This window comes from Zophobas morio, unplaced genomic scaffold (genome assembly GCF_036711695.1).
Source record: "Zophobas morio isolate AGI-343-1 ecotype UQ-CSIRO unplaced genomic scaffold, CSIRO_AGI_Zmor_V1 ptg000629l, whole genome shotgun sequence".
Lineage (NCBI taxonomy): Eukaryota > Metazoa > Arthropoda > Insecta > Coleoptera > Tenebrionidae > Zophobas > Zophobas morio.
Window position 1 is genome coordinate 36,845 of NW_026972732.1, and position 27,965 is coordinate 64,809.

At 30.9% G+C, this 27,965-nt stretch overlaps 1 protein-coding gene across 1 annotated transcript in view; it reads left to right on the top strand.

Moving 5' to 3' along the window:
- The first annotated feature begins 10,429 nt into the window (after positions 1–10,429).
- LOC135121581 (cyclin-dependent kinase 5 activator 1-like) overlaps positions 10,430–27,965 on the top strand; it is a 53,571-nt gene continuing 36,035 nt past the window's right edge. The window contains exon 1 of the mRNA XM_064045885.1: positions 10,430–11,173. Coding sequence (XP_063901955.1) covers positions 10,466–11,173 — 708 coding nt within the window. The 5' untranslated portion in view covers positions 10,430–10,465. The remainder of the gene's footprint in view (positions 11,174–27,965) is intronic.

A 27,965-nucleotide genomic window follows, 5' to 3' on the forward strand; every position in this document is an offset into this window, starting at 1 on the left:
TTTTTGGATTTGCATATACAGAGTGACTCAAAAAAATTAATGAATGCGTAAATTTATTTTATTGATTTAATCAGGAACTACAAAACCGAATGCTTTGAAATCTTGCAGATGTTTTAAGGTTATAAAGAGCATAATAAATTTTTAGTCAAAATATATTTGGTTATCTTCTACAAAAAACTGATGACGTCAGCTCAAAAGTTTTCCGAATAAATCGTATCTAAAATGTACAAAATATGATGAGTCTGTACTTGTGATTTATCATTCCATTCATATTTTTGGATTTGCATATGCAGGGTGACTCAAAAAAATTAATGAAGGCGTGAATTTATTTTATCGATTTAATCAGGAATTACAAAACCGAATGCTTTGAAATCTTGGGAATATTTTAAAGTTATTATAAGCATGGTAAACTTTTGTTCAAAATGTATTTGTTCATCCCTCCTAAAAAAATTGATGACGTCACCCTTAAATTTTGCTGAATAAATCCTATCTAAAATGCAAAAAATATGATGAGTTTGTACTTGCGATTTATCATTCCATTAATATTTTTTAGATTTTCTTAAGAGGTGGTTCAAAAAAATTAATGAAGTCAATTTATTTTATTGATTAAATTAAAGGCAACACTTATTATTAGTATTACACCCCAACCAACCCAATTTGGTAGACACAAAATTTGTTAAAGGAAAAACTCGGTTGAAACATAAGGGTAGCACGCTTATTTACATCGACTTTAACATTACAGACCTGCATTTGTTTTATGCGTTCACTTGATTCCGCGAATGTGAAATAGACATGTTTATAATCAACCAATTGTGAATTTCACCGTCAAGAATTAAAATAAAACCCAATGTTTTATATAATAAGCGGAAGTCGAAGCAATAAAACCGACGGTCGTTTTGTTTACAGTTTCTGTGTTTGGCTCTCACGTATGCTGTTACGCCTGTCATCTTAAATTAACAATGTTTATACATACACGATTTTCAGTTGCCTCTGATACGTAGGTATACGTGAGTAAATTGTTTCGTTATTTTATTGATTATTACAAATCAATATTCAAACGACCCAATTCATTTTCCCGAAAATTTGAGAATATAATAATTTTATTCTTAGTATTACACTACATCTATCCCAACTGATATACGTGTCCTTGCAAAAATGTTGATGACGTCATCGCAATTTTTTTTTAAATTCCCACTACAAAAATGTAATGAGAAAAAAAACACAATAGGCATGCAGTCGTCAAGTTTCCGACAGCGAGGGAAGTACTGTCTAAACTCTTTAGACCAATTTTTTTTTATTGACGAAGCGCCAGAGCTATTCCATTTGATGGTTCGATGATGCAATGCGCCATGACAGCCTGTCCCTGTCTCATAGAATCCCTCAACTAATTAGGATAATTTGTGATCGATCCTGTTTCGGATACACAAACGCACAGCGGTTGATTGACTGACTAAAAATACCCCCTGCGAGAATGAAACAATAGTGACGACATTCCAAAAGTACAACTTTATCAAGATGTGTCTGCAGTCACGCGAGAAACATGTGGAAGCTAATTTGAATTTCGTCCTTCGGTATTATCGTCCAGATCATTAAGGGATCTTTGAGGGCCTTGACCGTTTTAAGGAACGGAGTCAGTGCGTCATGGCATTGTTATTAAGTTGTTAAGTTTGTAGAGCGAGCGAGTAAACTTAAATGTTTCGAAGTTTGCGAAAGCTGGACGTACAGCTGTAAATTTTCTCCTAGCGTGAAGCTTGGTATCCATCATCTCGTAAATTTTCGCTGCTAGAGTAATAAATTTGGAGTTTTTGATCAAAATCGGTAAATAACGATAGTTGGTGATGTATGGGGGTTTTGACTGGTATATGGAGTAAGTGAGACGAAGTGGGGGCATAAATCAAAAGATGAGGAGCCATAAAATTGAAAGTTAGGAAGATGTACCTGGTGAATTATTTATCGGTTGTTGAATTGTCGGATTTTTATCGAGTTCATTGGTGGTGGATTTGTTGGTTTTCAATTATGTCAATGTCTTTGCTTTGTTTTGTTTCCACTTTTTGTTAAATTGTGCCAAATTTACCAAAAGTTGTATCTGACTTTTCTGCAGTAATATAGCGTGCTTATGGTCACGAAGTAATATTTTGGAAAAGTTCTATTTTAATTCAAATTTTTTAAAAATTCAAAAATTGCGAAATTTCAATGGACAATTCTGGAAAAACGATTAGAGTTATCGAAGAAACGACTCTAGAAACGATTTCTAGAGCTCGAAATCTACAAGACAATGTCTTTAGTTAAGTTTCGAAAATGTCCAAAAAGGGTCGAAATTTGAACGGGGAGTACTGAAAAATTTTGCTTTTGAAAAAGTTGTTTGAATATCCATAAAAAAATCTGAGACAAGATTATTGAAATCCATGGCCAACTACGCCCTTAGAATTATTTATAAAATTTATTATATTATATATAATCTGAAATATATAAGAAAATTTCAGTTTTGTGATTTTGCAGTTTTTCGATTTTTAAATTTTTCGATTTTTCAATTCGTTGATTTTCCATTTTTTCAATTTCTCGATTTTTAATTTTTCGACATTTCACTTTCAAGATTTTTTTATTTTTAGATTCTCCAATTTTTCGATTTTTCAATTTTTCAATTTGTCATTTTAAAATTTTAAATTTTCCGACTTTTCGATATTTTGATTTTGTCATTTCTCTCCCCATTTCTCAATTTTTCGATGTTTCGGTTTCTCGACTTCTCGATTTTTAGATTTTCAAATACTCGATTCTTTTTCGACTTTTCAATTTTTCAAAATCTTAGTTTTTCGATGTTCCAGTTTTGGGATTTTTTAGTTTTACAGTTTTTGAATTTTTTTCTGTTTTTCAATTTTTCGATTTATCGATTGATCAATTTTTCGACGTATAAATTTTAGATTTTTTGATTTCCCGATTTCTCGTTTTTTGATTTTTCACTTTTCAATTTTTTATTTTTATAAATTTTTCGATTTCATGATTTATTTCGATTGTTCGATTTTTCAATTTTTTTTTTCAAATTAAATTTTTCGGTTTTTCAAATTGCGATATCTCAGTGGGCAATTCTGGAAAATAGTTGGAGTTATCGAAGAAAGGACTCCGGAAATGACTTCTATAATCTGAAATATAGAAGAAAATTTTGTCGTTTTTAAATTTTAGTTCTTTTGATATTTTGATTTTTCGACTTTTCGATTTCTCGTTTTCTCGGTTATTCAAGTTTCGATTTTTCAACTATTTTAAATTTCAGTTTGTTGATTTTTGAATTTTTCAATTTTTCATTCGTTGATTTTCCAGTTTTTCAATTTCTCGATTTTTAATTTTTCGACATTGCAATTTCAGGATTTTTTTATTTTTAGATTCTTCAATTTCTTGATTTTTCAAATTTTCGATCTAGATTTTTTATTTTTCGATTTCTCAATTTTTCGATTTTCCAATTTTTCGATTCTTGAATATTTCGATTTTTGTCATTTTAAAATTTTAGATCTTTCGATTTTTTGATTTCTCGATGTTTCGACCTCTGGACTTTCGTCTTTTAGATTTTCCGATTTTTCGATATTTTGATTTTATCATTTCTCGATTTCTCAATTTTTTGACATTACACTTTTAGGACTTTTTTATTTTTCGATTCTTCAATTTCTTGATTTTTCAAATTATATCTGGATTTTTTAATTTTTCAATTTCTCAATTTTCCGATATTTCAGTTTTACCACTTTTCAATTTTTCCATCCTTCAATATTTCAATTTTTGACATTTTTTAGTTTTAGATATTTCGATTTTTTGATATTTCGACTTTTCCATTTCTCGATTTTTCAACTTCTCGACTTTCGTTTTTTAGATTTTCAGATTTTTCAATAATTTGATTTTCTCATTTCACGATTTCTTAATTTTTCGACATTTAATTCCTTGATTTAGCAAATTTTCAATATCTCGATTTTTTAATTTTTTGATTCCTCGATTTTCCGATATTTCAGTTTTACGATTTCTCAATTTTTGATTCTTCAATATTTCAATTTTTGACATCTTTAAATTTTAGATTTTTTGATTTTTTGATTTTTTGATTTTTCGACTTTTCGATTTCTCGATTTTCATCTTTTAGATTTTCCAATTTTTCTATATTTTCCCCCGTAATTGGGCCACCTGTAGTGGAACGTAATTCAATAAAAAAAATAAAAAAGAATGTTTCGATTCTTCGACTTTTCAATTTTTCAAAATCTTTGTTTTTCGATGTTCCAGTTTTGGGATTTTTTAGTTTTTCAATTTTCGTATTTTTTTTTGTTTTTTTAATTTTTAGATTTTGCAATTCGTTGATTTTCCAGTTTTTCAATTTCTCGACTTTTAATTTTTCGACATTTTACTTTCAAGATTTTTCTATTTTTAGATTCTCCAATTTCTTGATTTTTCAAATTTTTGATCTCGATTTTTCAATTCTTCAATTTTTCAATTTGTCGTTTTAAAATTTTAGATTTTTCGATTTCTCGATTTTTCGACCTCTAGACTTTAGTCTTTTAGATTTTCTGATTTTTCGATATTTTGATTTTCTCATTTTACAATTTCTTAATTGTTCAATATTTGACTTTTAGAATTTTTCTATTTTTCATTTCTTCAATTTCTTGGTTTTTCAAATTTTCGATCTCGATTTTTTTATTTTTCGATTTCTCAATTTTTCGATATTTCAGTTTTACGATTTTTCAGTTGTTGATTCTTCAATATTTCAATTTTTGACATTTTTAAATTTTAGACCTTTCGATTTTTCGATATTTTGATTTTGTCATTTCTCTCTTCAATTCTCAGTTTTTCAATGTTTCGCTTTCTCGACTTCCCGATTTTTCGATTTTCAAATATTCGATTCTTTTTCGACCTTTCAATTTTTCAAAATCTTAGTTTTTCGATGTTCCAGTTTTGGGATTTTTTAGTTTTTCAGTTTTTGAATTTTCTTCTGTTTTTCAATTGCTCGATTTTTCAATTTTTCGATTTATCCATTCATCAATTTTTCGATATTTGAGTTTTGGGATTTTTCAATGTTTGGATTCTTCAATTTGCTGATATTTTACTTTTTTGATTTCATAAATTTTAGATTTTTTGATTTCCCGTTTTCTCGTTTTTTGATTTTTTATTTTTATCAATTTTTCGATTTCCACGTTTACGATTGTTCGATTTTTCAATTTTTTTTTATTAAATTTTTCAGTTTTTAAAATTCTTTCAATTCAAAAATTGCGATATCTCAGTGGGCAATTCTGGAAAATGATTATAGTTGTCGAAGAAAGGACTCCGGAAATGACTTCTATAATACTTTATTTACGGCTAAACCAATATTACAAAATTGTATTTACATGTTGAGGACAGTTTTTACATTACATTTAAAACGTTTACAAGACACATTAAAAAATTCAATGTCGTGTCGGTGCTTATTGGCTAGGTTACAAAGTCGAGGTAACACAGTATTTTTACCATAGTCAGTACGATGGTGCGGAACGCTAAAAAGAATAGGATCACGAACATCACGGGATGGCACATGCAGATGAATCATGGACAAAATATTCGGACAATTGCAAAGATTATTTAGTATTTTAAATAGAAAACAGATATCAAAATAATTTCGTCGTGTATGTAAAGAAGGTAAACCTAGATATAGAAGAAGATCTGTATAGTTACTGGCTTTATAATGGATATTTAATTTAAAACATAGAAATCTAATAAAACGTTTTTGGATTTTTTCCAATCTCAGGGCATTTGTTTCACGATACGGACACCATATCACAGTGCAATATTCCAATATAGATCTTACAAGTGAGCAATATAGTGTGACAAATGTCCTGAGATTGTTAAAATCACTGCACTGTCTCAGGACAAAACCTAATGTTTTATTTCCTTTATTTATAATATTATTTATATGTATCTTGAAATCAAGGTTTGCAGCAAAGGTAACCCCTAAGTCATTAATTGACTCTACAACACTAAGCTCATCAGAGTTAATGTAATATGAAGGGACGGTTTTTACACGTTTCATAGAAAATCTGATTACCTTGCATTTAGATACATTAAGTTGTAAGTCGTTGGAATTACACCAATTTACAAAGTTAGTCAAATTGCTCTGTAGTAATACAGAATCTTCGGGGTCGTGAATTCTATAAAAAAGTTTTAAATCGTCAGCGAAGAGTAAAAATCTGCATCCCGAAAAAGCAGAGCTAACGTCATTCATAAATAAGAGAAATAGTAATGGTCCCATATGGGACCCCTGTGGAACACCTGATGTGACTTTAATCGGCCGCGATCGGCAATCTGCGATTTTGACCCTTTGAAGTCGACTCGTAATAATCTGAAGTATACAAGAAAATGTATTTAGTTAAATTTTGGAAATAGTCGAAAATGGGTTAATGGGAGAATTGAAAAATATCATTTTTGAAAAACTTGTCTAAAAATGCACAAAAAAATGTGAATTATAGATCTGCTGATTTCAAACATATGACGTGTTTATGGCCACAAAGCAACATTTTCGAAATAATAGGTTTTACACACAAAATTATTTAAATTCCAAAAATTTCGAAATTTCAATGGCCAATTCTGGAAAAACGGTCAGAGATATCGAAGAAACGAGATTGGAAGTGACTTCTAGATTTCGAAATCTACAAGAAAATGTATTTAGTTAAGTTTCGAGAATGGTCGAAAATGGGTCGAAATTTGAGGAAGGGTGAAAAATTTCACTTTTGAAAAAGTTGTCTAAAAATCCATAAAAAAATTGTTACTCATAGATCTCGACGTGCTGAATCCAATAATATAGCGTGTTTATGGTTACGGACCAATATTTTCGAAAAATTCGGTTTTGAAACCAAAATTTTTAAAAATTCCAAAAATTTTGACAATTCAATGGACAATTCTAGAAAAATGATTGGAGTTAACGAAGAAAGGACTACGAAAATGACTTATATAATCTTAAATCTACAAGAAAATTTTTAAAAATTTCAAAAATTCCGAAATTTCAGTGGGCAAATCTGGAAAAGCGGTTGGAGTCATCGGAGAATAAATAATAGTTTAAAAAACTAAAAAAAACACGCTTTTATTGCTAATCGAACTAAAAACTAGAAAATAATTTTTAATGACAGAGTTTAATATTACAGTAGTAGAAGATCAAACAATCAATCACAATAAATCACCTCAAATTAAAATTATAATAAAATTTAAGTTATTAACAGAATAATTCAATTCAGAGTAAAAAGCGTGGGGTGCTTGATATTTTAAATATTACAATCATTCTATTGGCAACTATCTATGAGAGGATAGTTATGAACCGCAGTAAAATGCACCCCACGCTTTTTACTCTGAATTGAATTATTCTGTTAATAACTTAAATTTTATTATAATTTTAATTTGAGGTGATTTATTATGATTGATTGTTTGATCTTCTACTACTGTAATATTAAACTCTGTCATTAAAAATTATTTTCTAGTTTTTAGTTCGATTAGCAATAAAAGCGTGTTTTTTTAGTTTTTTAAACTATTATTTATTTTTCATTTTTTAGTCTGCGACAAATTCATAAATTGGGGAATTAATTACTTATTTAGATTTTTCTAGAAAGAACCACTCAGTGGTCTCCGTATGATCGATCAACGGGAATTAGTTCGAAATCAATCGCCCTCACGGACCAACGGGACACAATTCATCATTGTGGTTAGTTTTACCCCCCAAATAGTTAATTTTCCTCCATGTTTGTATTTCTGAATCAAAATTTGTTATCTTTATTTAAGTTGGTGAGAATTCATGATTAGATATGTTTTAATTATAATTAATTCCTTCTTTACCGACTGTAAAACCAAAGCTATGCAGAAATTGTCCTTGAAACAGAAATAATCGGTATAGATCGGTATAATCGACACGGAGAGAGATAACCGTGGTATATACTGACACAATTAAGATGCGATCAGCCATTTTATTTGCACACGTTTAGTTAATTAAAAGTCCGTTCTTGTTTTTTTTTCATTTAATATCCGTTATTTGTATTTTAATCAAGACTATAATTATTACAACGAAGAGTAAACCAGATACTACAGGCATGCGCAGATCGCGCGCTAGCTTTATCTCTTTTACTCCACTACACAGGATCCATAAAAGAATTTATAAATCCTGGCGGTCCTAATAAGGATAATGGGAAACTGTTATCAAATTATTGCATTGTCATCGATCCTTGAGACGTGTGCAAAGTTTCAAGATGATCAGACTTTTAGAAACCGATGAAAATTAAGCTCAAAGATTCCGTTACATACATACATAGATACATACAACCCAAGCTAATAAAAGCGTGATAAAAAGGAGCGAAAGTGACGTCTATACTTCGAAACCTACAAGGAAATGTATTTAGTTCAATTTGGAAAATGGTCGAAAATGGGTCGAAATTTGAAGAAGTGGGTGGGAAGCATTGAAAAATTTCCTTTTAAAAAAGTTTGCTACAGATTCACAAAAAAATTCTAAATTAAAGATCTCGACAATTTCCTTTTGAAAAAATTTGCAACAAATTCACAAAAAAATTCTGAATTATAGATTTCGACGTGCTGAATCCAATAATGTAGCATGTTTATGGTCACGGAGCAATATTTTCGAAAAATATCAAAATTTTTAAAAATTCCAAAAATTTTGATATTTTAAAGGACAATTCTAGAAAAATGAATGAGGTTAACGAAGATAGGACTCCGAAAATGACTTATATAATCTAAAATCTACAAGAAAATGTACTTAGTTAAATTTGAAGAACAGGGGAGTATTGAAAAATTTCACTTTTGAAGAAGCTCTCTAAAAATCCATAAAAAAATTGTTACTTATAGATCTCGACGTACTGAATCCAATAATATAGCGTGTTTATGGTCACGGACCAATATTTTCGAAAAATTCGGTTCTAAAATCAAGATTTTTAAAAATTCCAAAAATTTTGACGTTTCAATGGACAATTCTAGAAAAATGATTGGAGTTAACGAAGAAAGGACTCCAAAAATGACTTGTATAAACTAAAATCTACAAGAAAATGTACTTAGCTAAATTTTAAGAACAGGGGAGTATTGAAAAATTTCACTTTTGAAGATGGTGTCTAAAAATCCATAAAAAAATTGTTACTTATAGATCTCGACGTACTGAATCCAATAATATAGCGTGTTTATGGTCACGGACCAATATTTTCGAAAAATTCGGTTCTAAAATCAAGATTTTTAAAAATTCCAAAAATTTTGACATTTCAATGGACAATTCTAGAAAAATGATTGGAGTTAAATAAGAAAGGACCCCAAAAATGACTTGTATAAACTGAAATCTACAAGAAAATGTATTTAGTTAAATTTGAAAAACAGAGGAATATTGAAAAATGTTACTTTTGAAAAAGTTGTCTAAAAATGCATAACAAAATTGTTACTTATAGATCTTGACGTGCTGAATCCAATAATATAGGGTGTTTATGGTCACGGAGCAATATTTTCGAAAAATTTGGTTTTAAAATCAAAATTTGTAAAAGTTCCAAAAAATTTGATATTTCAATGGGCAATTCTACAAAATTGATTGAAGTTAACGAGAGAGGACTCCGGAAATGACTTATATAGTCTAAAATCTACAAAAAATGTGTTTAGTTAAGTTTCGAAAATGGGTCAAAATATGAAGAAGTGGGAATGAAAGATAACATTAAAAAAAAATCCACAAAAATTCTGGAAGATAGTTCCGAAATCAAGAATGTCGCGTGTTTATGGAATAAAGCAATATTTGCGAAGTATGAGTATGAACTTAAATCTTTTGGTATTTTACATGTCATACTCAGTGCCCTTGGGATTTTTGTGGATTCATGATTACTAAGATTTGTAAAAGAACATTATACCTGGGGATTTATTAGTGGTGTTGGAATAGTCTGGACAGAGGGATAATCCACTTCTATATTCCACCAATTTCAATAATATTAGAAGGAAAATTTTCAGAACCCTTAGACTCATTACACAGCTCAAATATTTTTGTGCACGTATTTGATAAACCCGCTGTATGTATATATAAAAACTGACTTTGGTTCTAGGAGCTATGAAAAGTTGAAAAAACATGCTTACGCTCGGAAAATCGAAACAAAAAAAAATCTACAGTTACATTCATGGACATAATCTTTGACAAATGATTATCAAATATTGTTTGTACAGTCGGCGCGAAAATGGGCTCGACGTTTCTCTAACCTCGGCCGCCGTCTCCGTCCACGTCCGGCGCGCTTATCATCTCGTCAAATTTTTCGGTTCTTGCCCCTCCGTCTGCCTGCATCCCTCTCGCGAATGCCTCCTCGGCTCGCTCCCTTCCGCCTTCCGCCTCTATTGATTTCTCATGACATCATGGGGTTGCCAAGAGACGCGGCGCCGGCGCCCCGCCGCCGCCGCGATCGACCCCTGGGCCTCCGTCGCAGTCCGGGCCGAGAGCAGCGTAACGATGTGCTAAGCCGCCGCCATGGGTACCGTGCTGAGTTTCTCTCCCCGCGAACGACGCCCCGTGTACACCACCAGCTCCACCGGCGACTTCACCCTCAACAACTTCTCCTACGAGCAGCTCAACAACGCGAAGAACCGCGACAAGAACACCACCAACTCCAACAACAACCTCAACATCAACAACAACGACAATGCGCGCATCATCTCCGAGAAGAACGCGCTAGAGAAGAACCTGAAGAAGCACTCGCTCTTCATCAATGCGCTGTCGTGGAAGCGGTTCTCCACCACGAACAACAATAAGAAGAAGCTCGACAACAAGAACAAGAATGCGGCGGCGTTCCGGCAGCCGCTGGACAACATCCACGTGGACAAGAACAAGAACATCCAGAACAAGCAGGGCTACTACTCTGGCTCGAAGAGCGCCTCGGCGTTGGCGTTGGACATCGTGAGGGTGAACAATGCGAACAACGCCAATCACCACGCCAACTGCGACAAGTTGACCAACAAGCCGCTGCTGCTCCAGCAGAACTCGGTCAACTCGCAGAACCAGGTCGTGCCGGTGGCGGCGCCCAAGAAGACTGTCATCCAGGCTTCCACTTCGGAGTTGCTGAAATGTCTAGGCATGTATCTGCACACCAAGTGCTACAAGCTGAGGGATTTCCAGGCGGGGGACGCCGTCATGTGGCTGAGGACGGTGGACAGGAGCCTGCTGCTGCAGGGATGGCAGGTCAGTACGCAGAGGAAGGTTTGTTTGGACGTGGTGCGTTACGGTGCGTTTGCTTACGTTACGGTATGTTGCGGTTTAGGGTGGGGGGAGGGGAACGGCTTCTGGTTTGTTGTGGCGAGGAGTAACGCACCCGATTTGTGGCTTTGTAGCCAAAATTCGGTTTTTTTTACTCAGTTGGGGTTACAGAAGGATCTAGTTTTCGTTTTATTCTTTGGAATACACGGTTGATGTTGTAATGATTGGTTGTCTCTGGTTTTCCTCTTTTCTCCTTGGTTTAGATTTGATGGTCACTTTTAGGATGCCCTCTGGAGATTTCTCCATAAACCGATTCTGGCCTATATGTGGCTATATATAGTGTAGGACATTTATTGACACCTACACAACACTGAAAATTTTATTTGATTACTACGTCGAATGATGTTCCTCAGAACGTCTCTGTAGAATCAAGGGGGATTTATTATTCATTTTCTTAAGATATATGGTCTAGAAAGTAAAATAGTTGTATTCCGTTACGAAAAGAAAAACCTCTTTTTTTTGTTGTAGATTATCATAATTATGTCTCTAAAAATATCAACACATATACAAACCGCGATATTTAAGTTTTACACCACAACAATTGCTCAGTTATACATCACTGACTATTTTTTTTTACTTCTCAAGCATAAGCTAAAGAAATATTGTAATCGAGTCCATCTGGCAACTGGCTACTTTTATGTTTTTTGGAGGTTCTTGACCCCTAGAGTACGGAAAATCAGTCCGTTTCCACCTGTCTGTCTGCTGTCTGTCCGGTTTTTTATTCGACAGATAATCTCCGATACCACTGGACCGATCGTTGTCAAATTTTATATGTGTTGTATAAAACGCTAACCACAATGTCTGATCATCCCCACCAACAACAGGATGACATCTTCTCCAAAATTTACATTAGTAACATATTATTTAAATTTTACAAAATAAGATACTCCCCGTACTTGTGCTTTATGAATCCGTGTCAAATTTTTATCCTAAACTCAGAGATTTTTGGAAAAAATAAAAGTTGTATAATTTTTCGATGTTTCGATTTCTCGATTATTCGAAATTTCAGTTTCGTGTTTTTTCAGTTTCCTGATTTCTCAATTTTACGATTTTTCAGTTATACGATTTTCCTATTTTTGGATTTTTAAATTTTTCGATTTTGAAAAATTTCGATTTTTCAATATTTAAATTTTGGCCTTTTTAAATTTTAGTTCTTTTGACATTTTGATTTTTCGACTTTCCAATTTCTTGATTTCTCGATTTTTCAAGTTTCAATTTTTCAACTATTTTAAGTTTCAGTTTTGTGATTTTCCAGTTTTTTATTTTTAAATTTTTGGAATTTTCAGTTACTCGATTTTCAAGTTTTTCAATTTCTCGATTTTTAATTTTTTCATTCGTCAGTGCCTTGATTTTTCAAATATTAGTCAATTTTTTATTTTTTAATTTCTCAATTTTCCCATATTTCACTTTTACTATTTTTCAATTTTTCAATTTTTGTCATTTTTAAATTTTAGATCATTCGTTTTTTGATTTTTTCACTTTTGGACTTCCCAATTTTTTGACATTACACTTTTAGGATTTTTCTATTATTTTATTCTTCAATTTCTTGATTTTTCAAGTTTTCGATATCTCAATTTTTTCATTTTTCGTTTTCTCGATTTCCCTGTATTTCAATTTTACGATTTTTCAATTTTGGTTCTTTGATATTTCAATTGTTGACATTTTTAAATTTTAGATCTTCCATTTTTTGAATTTTTGACTTTTCGATTTCTCGATTTTTCGACTTTCGTCTTTTAGATTTTCCGATTTTTAGATATTTTGATCTCCTCATTTCTCCATTTCTCAATTTTTCGATTTTTCAATTTTTCGTTTTATCGATTGATCAATTTTTCGATGTTTGAGTTTTGGGATATTTTAATTTTTTGATTTCTTAAATTTTAGATTTTTGATTTGCAGATTTTCCGTTTTTTGATTTTTCATTTTTATCAATTTTTCGATATCTCGATTTATCGAGGTTTTCATGTTTCGATTGTTCGATTTTTCATGTTTTTTTATTTTTCAATTTTTCAAATTTTAATTTTTCGATTTTGGGCTATTTCGGTTTCTTGATTTTTATATTTCTCGAATTTTCAATTTTTCGACTTCACGACTTCCGATTTCTCGATTTCCTGATTTTCCGGTGTTTCGATTTCTAGATGTTTCAATTTTTCGATGTTTTGATTTCTGGATCTCTCGGTTTATTGATTTTTCAATTTTTCCATTTTCCAAATTTTTAATTTTCGAATTTCCCATTTTTTGAATTTTCGATTTTTCACCTTCTCGAATTTCGACTTTTAAATTTTCCGATTTTTCGATATTTTGATTTTCTCATTTCTCAATTTCTCAATTTTTCGATTTTCAGATATTCAATTCTTATTCGACTTTTCGTTTTTTCGAGTTTTCAATTTTTCGAAATCTCAGCTTTTCGATGTTTCAGTTTTTGGGTTTTTTAGTTTTTCAGTTCTTGAATTTTTCCAAGATTTTTCAATTTTTCGATATTTGAGGTCTTGGATTTTTCAATGTTTCGATTCTTCATTCATGACGTTTTAATTTTTTGAGTTTTTAAATTTTAGATTTTTTGGTTTGCAGATTTTCCGTTTTTTCATTTTTCATTTTTTTGATTTTTCATTTTTATCAATTTTTCGATTTCTCGATTTATCGAGGTTTCCATGTTTCGATTGTTCGATTTTTCATTTTTTTTATTTTTCAATTTTTCAAATTTTAATTTTTCGATTTTGGGCTATTTCGGGTTTCTGGATTTTTATATTTCTCGATTTCTTGATTTTTTGATATTTCGATTTCTAGATGTTTCAATTTTTCGATGTTTTGATTTCTGGATTTTTCGGCTTATTGATTTTTCCATTTTCCAAATTTTTAGTTTTCGAATTTTCCATTTTTCCATTTTTTGAATTTTCGATTTTTCACCTTCTCGAATTTCGATTTTTAAAATTTCCGATTTTTCGATATTTTGATTTTCTCATTTCTCAATTTTTCGATTTTCAAATATTCAATACTTATTCGACTTTTCGTTTTTTCGAGTTTTTTCAATTTTTCGATATTTGAGGTCTTGGATTTTTCAATGTTTCGATACTTCATTTATGACATTTTAATTTTTTGATTTCTTAAATTTTAGATTTTTGATTTCCCGATTTCTGGTTTTTTGATTTTTCACTTTTTCGATTTTTTATTTTTATCAATTTTTCGATTTCATGATTTATCGAAATTTTCATGTTTCGATTGTTCGATTTTTCTCTTTTTTTAAATTTAAATGTTTCAATTTTTCAAATTTTAAGTTTTAGATTTTTCGATTTTGGGCTACTTCATTTTCTGGGTTTTTAGATTTCTTGATTTTTCAATTTTTTGACTTCTCGATTTTCGATTTCTCGGTTTCTTGATCTTTTGATATTTTTGATTTCTAGTTGTTTCAATTTTTCGAAATTCTGATTTTTCGATTTCTTGGTTTATTGATTTTTTGATTTTTCTGTTTTTCAAATTTTTCAATTTTCGATTTTTTGACTTTCGTCTTTTAAATATTCCGATTTTTCGATATTTCGGTTTTGCCATTTTTCAATTTCTCAATTTTTCAATGTTTCGATTTCTCGACTTCTCGTTTGTCCGATTTTCAAATTTTCGATTCTTCAGTTTCTTGGTTTTTAAAATTTTCGATTCCTTGATTTTTTTATATTTTAATTTCTCAATTTTTCCGATATTTCCGTTAACGGTTTTTCACTTTTTCGATTTGTCAATATTTTTTTCTCATTTCTCATATCTCAATTTTTCGATGTTGCGATTTTTCGAATTTTCGATTTTTCGATTTTCAAATTTTCAATTCTTTCTCGACTTTTCGTTTTCCCGTTTTCAATTTTTCAGTATCTCAGTATTATTCAATTTTTCTTCGATTTTTGAATTTGTATTTTAGTTTAGAATTTTTCAATTTCTTCAATTTTTCGTTATTTTAATTTTTTGTTTTCTTAAATTTTGGATTTTTTATTTCGATTTCTCAATTTATTGATATTTCGATATTTGCCGATTTTTCGATTTTGCAACTTTTTTAAACGTGAATTTTTATATTTTTCAAATGTTAATTCTTCGATTTTTAGATTTTTATTTTAGTTTATTTTTGAAGTTCAAATGCGACGTTGTCATATTGTTCCAATTTTCTTATTTTTTTCCATTTTCGGATTTTTTATTTTTCGATATTCGAATGTTTTGAATTTCAATGTCTCGATTTTTCAGTTTTCCAATTTTTCTACTTCTTGATTTTCCATCTTAGAATTTTCGATTTTCGTTTTTTATATAGGTATTCCAGTTCTTGGATTTTTCGATTTTGGTTTTCTCAAATATGGGCTTTATCGAATTTTCTGTATTTGATTTTTTGAACATTCGATTTTCAGTTTTTCCTTTTTTCAGTTTTTCGAATTTTGATTTATTTTACTTTCGATTTTTTGATTTCTTGAGTTTCCGTTTATGGTTCTTCGAATTATCAAACTTTCGACATTTTAGTTTTTGATTTTTCGAATTTTCGATTTTTCAATTTTTGCAAGTAATTAGAATGTACACTTTTTTTATTTTTAGATTTTTCAAGATTTCAATTCCACTCTTCTGTTTTCAGATGTTTCAATTTTGTTTCTTTTCAATTTTTTGATTTCTCGAGTTTTTGGTTTTTCGATTTTTGATTTTTCGGAAGATTTGTCCACTTTCGATTTTTCGTTAGCTGCCAATTCAAATTTTATAATTTTTCAAAAAAACGGGATTTACTAGGCTTTACATCAAGGGTGAGGGAAGTTCTGTCGAATAACCTTCTACCATTTTTTTTTGAGCAGCATACATTAATTAAATTTATTTTCAATTAAACATAGTATTTATGTTTTTGAGGCATAATATACAAATGAGTTTATTTAAGTAGAACACCCTTGATGTTTTTGGATACCCTGATTTGCTTCGTCTTACGATTTATAATCACAGTTTATTTTTGAAGTTCAAATGCGACGTTGCCATATTGTTCCAATTTCCTTATTTTTTTTAAGAATGAAAGGGTTCACAAAATGGTAATAAGGTTATTTTTAACACATGTGTAATATTTTATGGAGGGATAAACAAAAGTGTATCAATTAAATTATATCTAATATACAGAGTGTTTATCAAAAAATATTGATTTTTTTTTTTTAAATCGAACACTTGTTTTTTTATTCTTTTTCTTTCAATATGTTGGTGTGTCCTTTGAACACGTGAAAAATCGTAGACACTATTGACTTTACATATAGAAAATACTCAATGAATCAAATTTCAAAATTAGTTTAAATTTCCAAGAACTAAGGAAAATAAAAATGTAGTTATATAACAGAACACTCTGTATTGAGAAAAATAATTGTGTTTGCTAGTCAAAGGTCTGTACAACTTTAGCCTTTGACTTTGTTTTATATACCACGTGTTTGAAAAACGAAGCTCACCTTCGTAGCTATCTTATTTATTCGAGCACAGCATCGAAAAATTAATCTAGCGTTAACTTATCCTCGCCACGCAAAAATGACCTTAACCTCTCGCACCCATAACTCAAAAATATACTTAAGCTGCCGTAAATTTTAATAACCGCCCCGACAAGCCAAGCATAATGAACTTTGTAGCTAAATTATGAGCACAATAATTTGTATCTCGATACCTCCACCTACTCATATTTTGAAGTTGACGCACGCTTGGGTCGGCTTACGGCAGAAAGGGCTCAAGAACCTCTCCCGCTTTATAAGAGTCTGCTCCTGTGGCAATCGATAAGTTATCGCCCCCGAGCGAAATTCCGCGACGTCATTACAGAGGGTGGAATTTTAGTAGCACAAAGGCACAGCGGTGACGTTCGCCGGAGCTATTTGCGGCCTAACCTAAAAATAATAAGAAAAGAAAAGCTAAGCAATAAATAATAATTGGGGGATCGATTGTGGGGCGGCTTTGTGTGGACGCCGGTTTATGGGTCGGGTTTGTAATTACGTTTCGATGTGGGGGGTTGTGGGGGATGAAAGCTACTGGGTATTGGTGGTTGATGGCGAAAATTTGGGGAGTGTTGGAAACGAGGAACTATTAAGTAAATTTTATTAAGATTTTACGATTTATCTTGGAAACTATAACAGCCTTTGGTCTGCAATTTTGCAAATATGTAGATACTTTAAGAATGAGGATTTAAATGCTTCTCTTACATTGGGCCCTAATACACTTTTTTCTTTTTTGGTATATTTTTATTGTTCGATTTGAAAATTGAAATATGAAGACTTTGAAGAACTCAAAAAAAATGGTTTAAAAAAATCCCTGAACCAAATTTTTGAAAATATTGAACATCATAATTGAGGAATTAACGTCGTAATTCTAATTTGTTTTAAGGAACTACATTATTTAATAGACAGTTAAATAACCAGTTATTAATAATTTAATAATAATTTGCTAATGCGATTCACAACGTCATATTTTCAAAAATTTGGTTCAGAGATTTTTTTACCATTTTTTTCGAATTCTACAAAGTCTTTTTAACAATGTACCATCGAGCAAATAACATTTCATTTTTTCATCATTCTGTGTGTGTAGATAAATTTATTGATTTACAACAAAGCGCAGACTTTTGTTTCCATAAAATATAGTAACACAGATGTCAAAAATAAACCTACTGCGATCATTTGGTTTGTAAGAAATTTCAAGTAAAGTGAATTTAAAAAATAAAATATGCTTATAGAGTTTTTGGAGAGATCAGTGAAGGTATCTAAAAATATATAGGGTGTTCTATAAAAATAATATTATAATTGTGTGCTTTTGAAGTACAGTTCTACAAATCCCGCTTCTTTGAGAGATTATAAGAAATTTTTGTTTTCTGATAAGCTTTATATAGTAAAAACCAGAGGTGTAAATGACACCTCGAACCTCCTGCGACACGAGGACGCAAATTCCAAAAATATTTTCAAAGCAAATAACTTCGATTGTTTATGTTTATACATAGAGAGAATGTCACGTGGAAATTAGGTTGATATGAATGAGTTTGTCGTCTCAAAACAGAGGACTAAAATTAGTAATTAAATCACAATCGAATAAAATCTTCTGAATAAAATAATTCTTATTTTATCATTAGTAAATAAAGACGTGCGTATTCTCACATTTTCAAGAAAAGACTGACTTGTTCTTAATTTGACCAATAAAAAAATTGTGATGACGTCATTAACATGGATAATTCTAGTCCCAGCATAAAAGAAAAGTAGTCACAGTCCGTGTTGGTAATATAACGTAACGTTGTTATAACTTGCAAACGTTTTTGCGAAAATTTGAACGTTTGGGGAAAAAACTGAAAGCGCATTCGTATACGACAAGTATAGGACTATCTTTTTGTATAACATTCAAATCATTTTAAAATACAATTAATCGAAATGACGTCATCAAATTGTTGGATGATATTTCTGACATACATACAAAATTTCATAATCTGTCCAGCAGTTCCGGAGATTACGTGTCTCATAAAAATGGATACAGACAGACAGACGGAAACGGGAGACTACTTTTTTTGTACTCGTACTATGGAGGTCATGAAACATCGAAAAAAAACATAAAAGTGGCCATTTCCTTAGCTTACGCTCGGGAAATAAAAATATCCAACACAACTGAAGAAAAAAATCAGTTCTGTTATAGTTACTTTTTTCCGAAACTAGACGTGATGGAATTTTTTGGTCATTGAATTTGAATTCAATAGTTCAAAAAACATAAAGAAATGTGCTAACGAATTTATGAGTTTCAAGTTACAGTCGTAATAGAAATTAAAATTTTGTTTGTATATCTAGTGCTAAAGTATATTTTATTGCTGACTAGTATCAAAATGCTTTATAAATGTCAAAATTGGTAGTAATTTGATTGTTGTCAAATTTGGTTTATATATTAGGAATAATTTGCCAAATAAATCCTATCCAAAATGTGTAAAATATGATGTGTCAATACATACAAGTTATCATTATATTCATATTTTTTAGAATTGTTTATACAGGGTGATTAAAAAAATTGAAAGAGTAAATTTTTTTTCGAAAATTTGGCAATACAATAGTGTTATCTATCCAAATTGATACACGTGTCCTTGCAAAAGTGTTGATGACGTCATCATAAAATTTTGTAACGGAAAAACTCATTTGAATTGAAACATTAGCACGTTTTTACTTCCCGAGCGTAAGCAAAGGAAGTATTATAATCGAGTCCGTCGGCCAACTCTACTTTTACGTTTTCTCGATCTTTCATGACCCCTAGAAGACAAAGAAATAGGTCTCCCATTTCCGTCTGTCTGTCCGTCTGTCCGTCCATCTGTCCGTCCGTCTGTCCGTCTGTCCGTCTGTCCGTCTGTCCGTCTGTCCGTCTGTCTGTCTGCCGTCCCGGATTTTTATTAGACAGATAATCTCCGAAAGTACTCGACCGATTGTTGTGAAATTTTGTACTTATATTAAGAATATCATGTAGATGGTAAAACGCTAACCAAAATTTATCTAATCATCCCCACCACTAATGCGATGACGTCACTTCAAAATTGTACATAGTAAATGGGTTTTCAATTGTATAAAATAACATAGTCCTACACATGTAGTTTACAACTCTGAATCGACTTTTCACCCGAAACGTCCACATTTTTGGAAAAAAAATCAAAATTATAAAACAACATTTTGAAATTTAATTTTTAATCTGCTAACCAGAATGCTTTGAAATGTTGCAGATGTTTTAAGGCTATAAAGAGCATCATAAATCTTTAGTCAAAAAATATTTGCTTATCCCCTCCAAAAACTTGATGACGTCAGCTCAAAAGTTTGTGGAATAAATCATATCTAAAATGTACAAAATATGATGAGTCTGTACTTGTGATCTATCACTCCATTCATATTTTTTGGATTTGCATATACAGGGTGACTCAAAAAAATTAATGAATGCGTAAATTTATTTTACTGATTTACTCAGAAACTACAAAACCGAATGCTTTGAAATCTTGCAGATGTTTTAAGGTCATAAAGAGCATAATAAATGTTTAGTCAAAATATATTTGCTTATCCCCTCCAAAAACTTGATGACGTCAGCTCGAAAGTTTGCCGAATAAATCATATCTAAAATGTACAAAATATGATGAGTCTGTACTTGTCATTTATCACTCCATTCATATTTTTTGGATTTGCGTATACAGAGTGACTCAAAAAAATTAATGAATGCGTAAATATATTTTATTGATTTAATCAGGAACTACAAAACGGAATGCTCTGACATCTTGCAGATGTTTGAAGGTTATAAAGAGCATAATAAATGTTTAGTCAAAATATATTTGCTTATCCCCTCCAAAAACTTGATGACGTCAGCTCGAAAATTTGCCGAATAAATCATATCTAAAATGTACAAAATATGATCAGTCTGTACTTGTGATCTATCACTCCACTCATATTTTTTGGATTTGCATATACAGGGTGATTCAAGAAAATAAATGAAAGCGTAAATTTATTTTACTGATTTACTCAGGAACTACAAAACCGAATGCTTCGAAATCTTGAAGATATTTTAAAATTATCATAAGCATGGTAAATTTTTGATCAAAATGTATTTGGTCGTCCCCCCTAAAAAATTTATGACGTCACCACAAAATTTTGCTGAATAAATCCTATCTAAAATGTACAAAATATGATGAGTTTGTACTTGTGATTTATCATTCCATTCATATTTTTGGATTTGCATATGCAGGGTGACTCAAAAAAATTAATGAAGGCGTGAATTTATTTTATCGATTTAATCAGGAATTACAAAACCGAATGCTTTGAAATCTTGGGAATATTTTAATGTTATTATAAGCATGGTAAACTTTTGTTCAAAATGTATTTGTTCATCCCTCCTAAAAAAATTGATGACGTCACCCTTAAATTTTGCTGAATAAATCCTATCTAAAATGCAAAAAATATGATGAGTTTGTACTTGTGATTTATCATTCCATTCATATTTTTTAGATTTTCTTAAGAGGTGGTTCAAAAAAATTAATGAAGTCAATTTATTTTATTGATTAAATTAAAGGCAACACTTATTATTAGTATTACACCCCAACCAACCCAATTTGGTAGACACAAAATTTGTTAAAGGAAAAACTCGGTTGAAACATAAGGGTAGCATCGCTTATTTACATCGACTTTAACATTACAGACCTGCATTTGTTTTATGCGATCACTTGGTTCCGCGAATGTGAAATAGACATGTTTATAATCAACCAATTGTGAATTTCACCGTCAAGAATTAAAATAAAACCCAATGTTTTATATAATAAGCGGAAGTCGAAGCAATAAAACCGATGGTCGTTTTGTTTACAGTTTCTCTGTTTGACTTTCACGTATGCTGTTACGCTTGTCATCTTAAATTAAGAATGTTTATACATAAACGATTTTCAGTTGCCGTATACGCGAGTAAATTGTTTCGTTATTTGATTGATTATAAAAAATCAATATTCAAAACGACCCAATTCATTTTCCCGAAAATTTGGGAATGCAATAATTTTATTCTTAGTATTACACTACATCTATCCCAACTGATATACGTGTCCTTGCAAAAATGTTGATGACGTCATCGCAATTTTTTATAAATTCCCACTACAAAAATGTAATGAGAAAAAAACACAATAGCCATGCAGTCGTCAAGTTTCCGACAGCGAGGGAAGTACTGTCTAGACTCTTTAGACCAATTTTTTTATAATTATCGAATCACTAATTGGCTTATACTGTTACCTAGATAAATCAATGTTCTTACAAATAATACTACAGTTTTACATGAATAATAATAATTTGTATTTTTAAAGAATTTCTCCCTTAGGGGGTTCATTTTAGGCACCTTTCCCCTACTACCTTGGTAAATTTAGAACGAAAGATGCGTAAAAATATCACTCCCCGACAAGCTACAATTCACTCCATTTCCATTATTTCGCTATGAAAATCTGTATTATCAGCGTCATTTTCAAATTCAGATTCTGAATCAGATTCACCTAGCGAAATAATGAAAGGAGTTATAGATTCGTACGAAAGATTTCCGATATTTTTTCCCAATCTGACAAAATAAATTTTTCACAATGAAAGCGCCTGAAGCCATAAATTCCCCACTCTATTTTTTAATGAAGGTTGAGAATTTATTGCTTGTTGTAATAGTTCTTACAAAATCCCCACACCATTTCAATTGGATTATATTGACAATGGTACGGAGGTAATCAAAGAACTTCATGCCCACTTTCTCTTAATGTCTCGTCTACCAAATATCTTTTTTTTCTATTGATTCTGAAGGGTTTAATTAAATCCCACAACTAAAGTAGCAATCCAACTTAAAGAAAAATATCAAAGCCTACTTTACTATATAAAGATCGTGAATTGATAATAGCTTTAGTTTCGCTTCTATATCATTTCACACGAAACCAAAAACGCTACAAAGAAATCGTTTTATTCCACCTCATTTACTTTTTATTCCCTCGGTGTTCTTATTCAGATTAAGTCCTAATACCCGTTCTTACCACTTCGGAAACATTACAAACGCAAATTTCCCATATTTGCTTTCCACTTTATGCTAAAATACAGCCGCAATACCATTTCCATGCGAACTACTTGCTTAACATTTCAAACATTTCTTTCCACAACACGTAAAATTGTGTCACCAAGAACACACAAAAACACGTTATTCGCACAATTTACTAAAACGCACCCATCCATCACAACACGTGCCACTCTCGCATCCCCATCCCCACCCCACCCTCAATTTTCTCGCTGCAATTTGTGTCAAATCCCAAAGTTCGCTCCGATACTCCGCGCCACAAACCCATTCCAAAAGCCATTAAAACCGCGCTTTTGCTCGCATGCAAGATGAACAGTAAATAGACTTCCAAACTCATAAATTATAATTAGCTACCTCTAGGAAAGAGTCCATCACGCAGACCGCGAATGCAAATAGGGGGCGAGCGGTGCGTGCGTGGAGAATAAGCAAACAAAAACTTCAAGAATCGTGCCAAATAAAATACAAGTGTGGAGGAAAGTGTTCTAAATTTTTAACGCGTGTTTGCTCGGGGCGAATCTGGGGCAGGTTTCGGCAAACAAACACTGGAAACGGCGGATGGGGTTGTGGGAGGGGTGCGGTTTGGTGGTTGAGGAGGTCTTTGAGTGGTGGGTTAAGGTGGATACTAGAATGAAGGGTTGGTGATCGGAGATTAAGTAGATTGCTTTGAAACGTCGATCTTGTTGGGACGAAAGTGGACGTTTTTCTTTTAAGTTGTCGTCAATACGTTTCTTCGACTGAAAAAATATTCTGGTAGCTTTACAACTGAAGTAGAATTTTGCATTGTTAAATCGACTAATTTTGTTCAACAAAAATATTTACATAAATTTTATCTGTTATCAGTGTTATCACAGAGCTCACACTACGATTCTGTATGTCGTGATTTTTTGTTTTCTTAAATTACGCGAAAAGTTTAGTTATTTTCATTTATTGATGTAGGGGGAATTTTTAATTTCCGGGGATCCATTTGAGGTTTCATGCTCCAAGAATATGAATTTGTGATTATTGTAACTACATTTTAAGAATATCATTTAGATGATTAAGCCCTAACCAAAATTTGTCTATTTATTCCTATTAAAAATACAGCAATTTTTTATTTAAATGAAAATTTCCTGAAACTCTACTTAGTATCGCGTGCAGTTTAATAATTCACCCCTGGTTTTATTTTAACTTATAATTATTGATATAAAAAATATTTATGAAACTGCATTTTTTGAATGTGGAATTTGAAAGATTGTGAAAGAAACTGGCGTCTTGTTTTTGAATGAATTTGAAACAATCTTGAAGAGCCCCAGGTGTTTTATTTTTAAAAGAATTTGAAAGAATCTTGGAGATCCCGAGGATCTTTTTTTTTTTGAAGAATATGAAAGAATTGTAGTTGCTTTCTTTGTGAAAGAGGTAGAAAGAATTTTGCAGATTTCTTTTATTAAAAAATATGAAGGAATCGTGTCGATCTCTGTGATCCTTCGCTTGAAAAAATATGATAAAATCTGGAAATCCCTAGGATCTTTTTTTTTTCAAGTCTTGGTTTTGAAAGGATCTGAAAAAAATCTTGGATCTAGGATCTTTTATTGAAAGAACATGAAAGAATCTGGGAAACCATATAAAGAGTTTTTTTTTTAATATGAAAGAATTTTTCGGAACCCTAATGTCTTTTTGTAAAGAATATGATATGTCTAGAGTCCTTTAACTGAAAGAATATAAAAAAATCTTGGATCTAGGATCTTTTTTGAAAGAAAATGGGAGAATCTTTGGCGTTTAGTATTTTCTTTTTGAAAGAGTCTGAAAGAATTTAGGAAATCCCTAAGATAGTTTTATTAAACACTATAAAATAATTTTTGGAGACCTTAGTATCTTTTTCTAAACAATTTGAAAAAAGATGGAGATCCTTAAGATATTTTTATTAAAGAATATGAAAGAATCTTTGGGGGCCTTGGTATTTTTTGTAAAGAATGTGAAAAAAATCATCATTGTGTCTTTTTCGAATGAGTTTGAAAGATTTTCGGCGATCTCTAGGATTCTTGAGAAAGAATATGAACCAATCTTAGAGATTTTTGATGTTTTGATTCTAAGAGTTTGAAAAAATTTTGAAGGTGTCTTTTTTTTAAGAATTTGAAACAACCTTCGGGATCATTGGTGTTTTGTTTTGAAAAAAAGTTTGAAATAATCGTGCTGATTTTTAGACTCTATTGTAAAGAATATGAAAGAATTTTGGATCTGGGATCATTTTTGAACAAATATGAAAGAATCTTAGACGCTTTTGTTGTTTTGTTTTACAAAAGATTTGAAATAATCTTTTTGAAAGGAATGTGAAAAAATCTTGAAGGATTCGGGTGTCTCGTTTTTGAAAGATTTTGAAAGAATTTTGGGGCGCTTTAAGGTCCTTTGTTTGAAAGAATTTGAAAAAATTTTGGATCTAGTATACTTTTTTGGAAGAATCTAGGGCTCCTAGGATCTTTTACTTGAAAAAATATGAAAAAATCTTGGATCTAGGATTTTTTTTTTAAAGAATTTGTGACTGTATGATCTTTTTTTTGAAACGGTATGAACGAATCTTAGAGACCTTTGATGTTTTGTTTTTGAAAGAATTTTGGAGATCTTTAAAGTATTTCTTTTAAGAATATGAAAATCTTGGGGACTCTGGTTTTTTGTTTCTGAGTCTGAAAGAATCTTGACGGTGTCTTTTTTGTTTTAAAGAATTTGAAAGATCCACCTTCCATCGGTCTTTTGTTTTTCAAAAAGCTTGAGAGAATTTGGCGATCATTGTGGTCATTTATTTGAAAATATATGAAAGAATTTTTGATCTAGGATCTTTTTGAAAAAAATATGAACGAATCTTATTAGAGGCTTTTGGTGTTTTGTTTTTCAAAAAGTTTGAAAGAATCTTTAGGGACCCTAGTGTCTTTTTGAAAAGAATGTATAAAAGTCTTGAAGGATTCTGGTGTCTTGTTCTTGAAAGAATTTGAAACCATCTTGGGGTCTGTTGGTGTTTTGTTCTTGAAAGAGTTTGAAAGAATCTTGAAGATCTTTAAAGTTCTATGTTTGAAAGAATCTGAAAGAATTTTGGAGCTAATATATTTTTTTGAAAGAATCTGGGAACTTTTAGCATTTTTTCTTGGTATTTGATTTTTGAAAACGTTTGAAAAAAATCTTGTCTCAAGAAATATGAAAGACATGATGTTTTGTTTTTGAAAGAATTTTGGAAATCTTTAAGAATATGACAATCTTGGGGGACCGTGTTGCTTGTTTTGGAAAAAGTCTGAAAGAATCTTGAAGGTATTTTTTTTGTTTTCAAAAATTTGAAACCATCTTAAGGTTCACTGGTGTTTTCTTTTTCAAAAACTTTGAAAGAACTTGGGATATCTGTGGTCCTTTATTTGAAAAGATATGAAAGAATTTCGAATCTAGGATCTTTTTTGAAAGAATATGAACGAGGGGCTTTTGTTATTTCGTTTTTCACAAATTTTGAAATAATCTTTGTGCCTTTTGGAAAAAAATGTGAAAGAATCTTGAAGGATTCTGGTTTCTTGTTTCTCGAAGAATTTAACACCATCTTGAGGTCTTCTGGTGTTTTGTTTTTGAAAGAGTTTGCAAGAATCTTGAACATCTTTAAGGTTCTACGATCGAAATAATATGAAATTATTTTGCATCTAATATCATTTTTTGAGTCTGGGTATGCTTAGGATCTTTTTTTGAAAAAAAAAGGACGAATCTTAAAGGCCTTTACTATTTTGTTTTTGAAAACGTTTGAAAAAATCTTGGGATGTCCGGGATTTTTTTCCTGAAAGAATATGAAAAAATCTTGGATCAAGGATTTTTTTTTAAGAATATGGAAGAATTTTGGAGATCCGTAAGATATTTTTATTAAAGAATATGAAAAAATCTTAGGGGCCCATGGTGTTTTTTTTTTCGAAAGAGTTTGAAAGATTTTCGGGAATTTCTAGGGTCCCTTGCGTGAAAAAATATAAACGAATCTTACAAGCTTTTGATGTTTTTACTGTGAAAGTGATTGAAAGAATTTTTGAAAGTGTTTTTTTTGTAAGAATTTGAAACCTCCTTGGGGTCCATTGGTGTTTCGTTTATAAAAAAAAGTTTGAAAGAGTCTTTGTGATTTTTAGGGTCTTTTTTGAAAGATTATGAAAGAATTTATGGACCCCCACGGGAGCTAATATATTTTTTCGATAGAATCTGGAGAACTCTATGATCTTTTTTTTGAAAGAACATGAACAAATCTTAGAGACCTTTGATGTTTTGTTTTTGAAAAGATTTTGGAAATCTTTCAAGTATTTCTTTTATGAATATGAAAATTTTGAGCTTCCCTGGTACTTTGTTTTTGAAAGAGTCTGAAAGAATCTTAGTGATTTCTAGGCTCCTTTGCTTGAAAAAATATGAAAAAAACTTGGATCTAGGATCTTTTATTGAAAGAGTATGAAAGAATCTGGGAATCAATAAAATCTTTTTTTAAGATTCTGAAAAAATCTTTTGGGCTTTTAATGTTTTGTTTCTGAAAGAGTTTGAAAAAATTTTAGAGATCACTAAAATTATTTTTTTTTAAGAATCTGAAAGAATTTTTAGGAAACCTAATGTCTTTTTATAAAGAATGTGGAATAATCTTGGAGCATTCGGGTGTCTTGGTTTTGAAAGAATTTGTAACATTCTTGGGGTCCTCTGGTATTTTGTTTTTGAAAACATTTGAAAGAATCTTGGGATGTCTAGAGTCCTTTGCCTCAAAGAATATGAAAAAACTTTCGACCTAGGATTTTTTTGAGAGACATTTAGGGTTTTATTTTTGAAAGAGTCTGAAAGAATTTTGGAGATCTTTAAGATATTTTTATTAAAGAATATGAAAAAATCTTTGGTGGCCTTGGTATTTTTTTTTATAAAAAATGTGAAAAAAATCTTAGAGGATCATTGTGTTTTTTTTTAAGAATTTGAAACCACGTTCGGATCCATTGGTATTTTGTTTTCTAGAAAGTTTGAAAGAATGTTGTTGATCTTTATTTAGACTCTTTTGTAAAGAATATGAAAGAATTTTGGATCTTTGAAGATTCTAGTGTCTTTTTGAAAGGAATATGAAAGAATTTTGAAGGATTTAGGTGTCTCGTTTTTGAAAGATTTTGAAAGAATCTTGGGGATCTTTAAGGTCCTTTGTTTGTAAGAATTTGAAAAAATTTTGGATCTAGTTTATTTT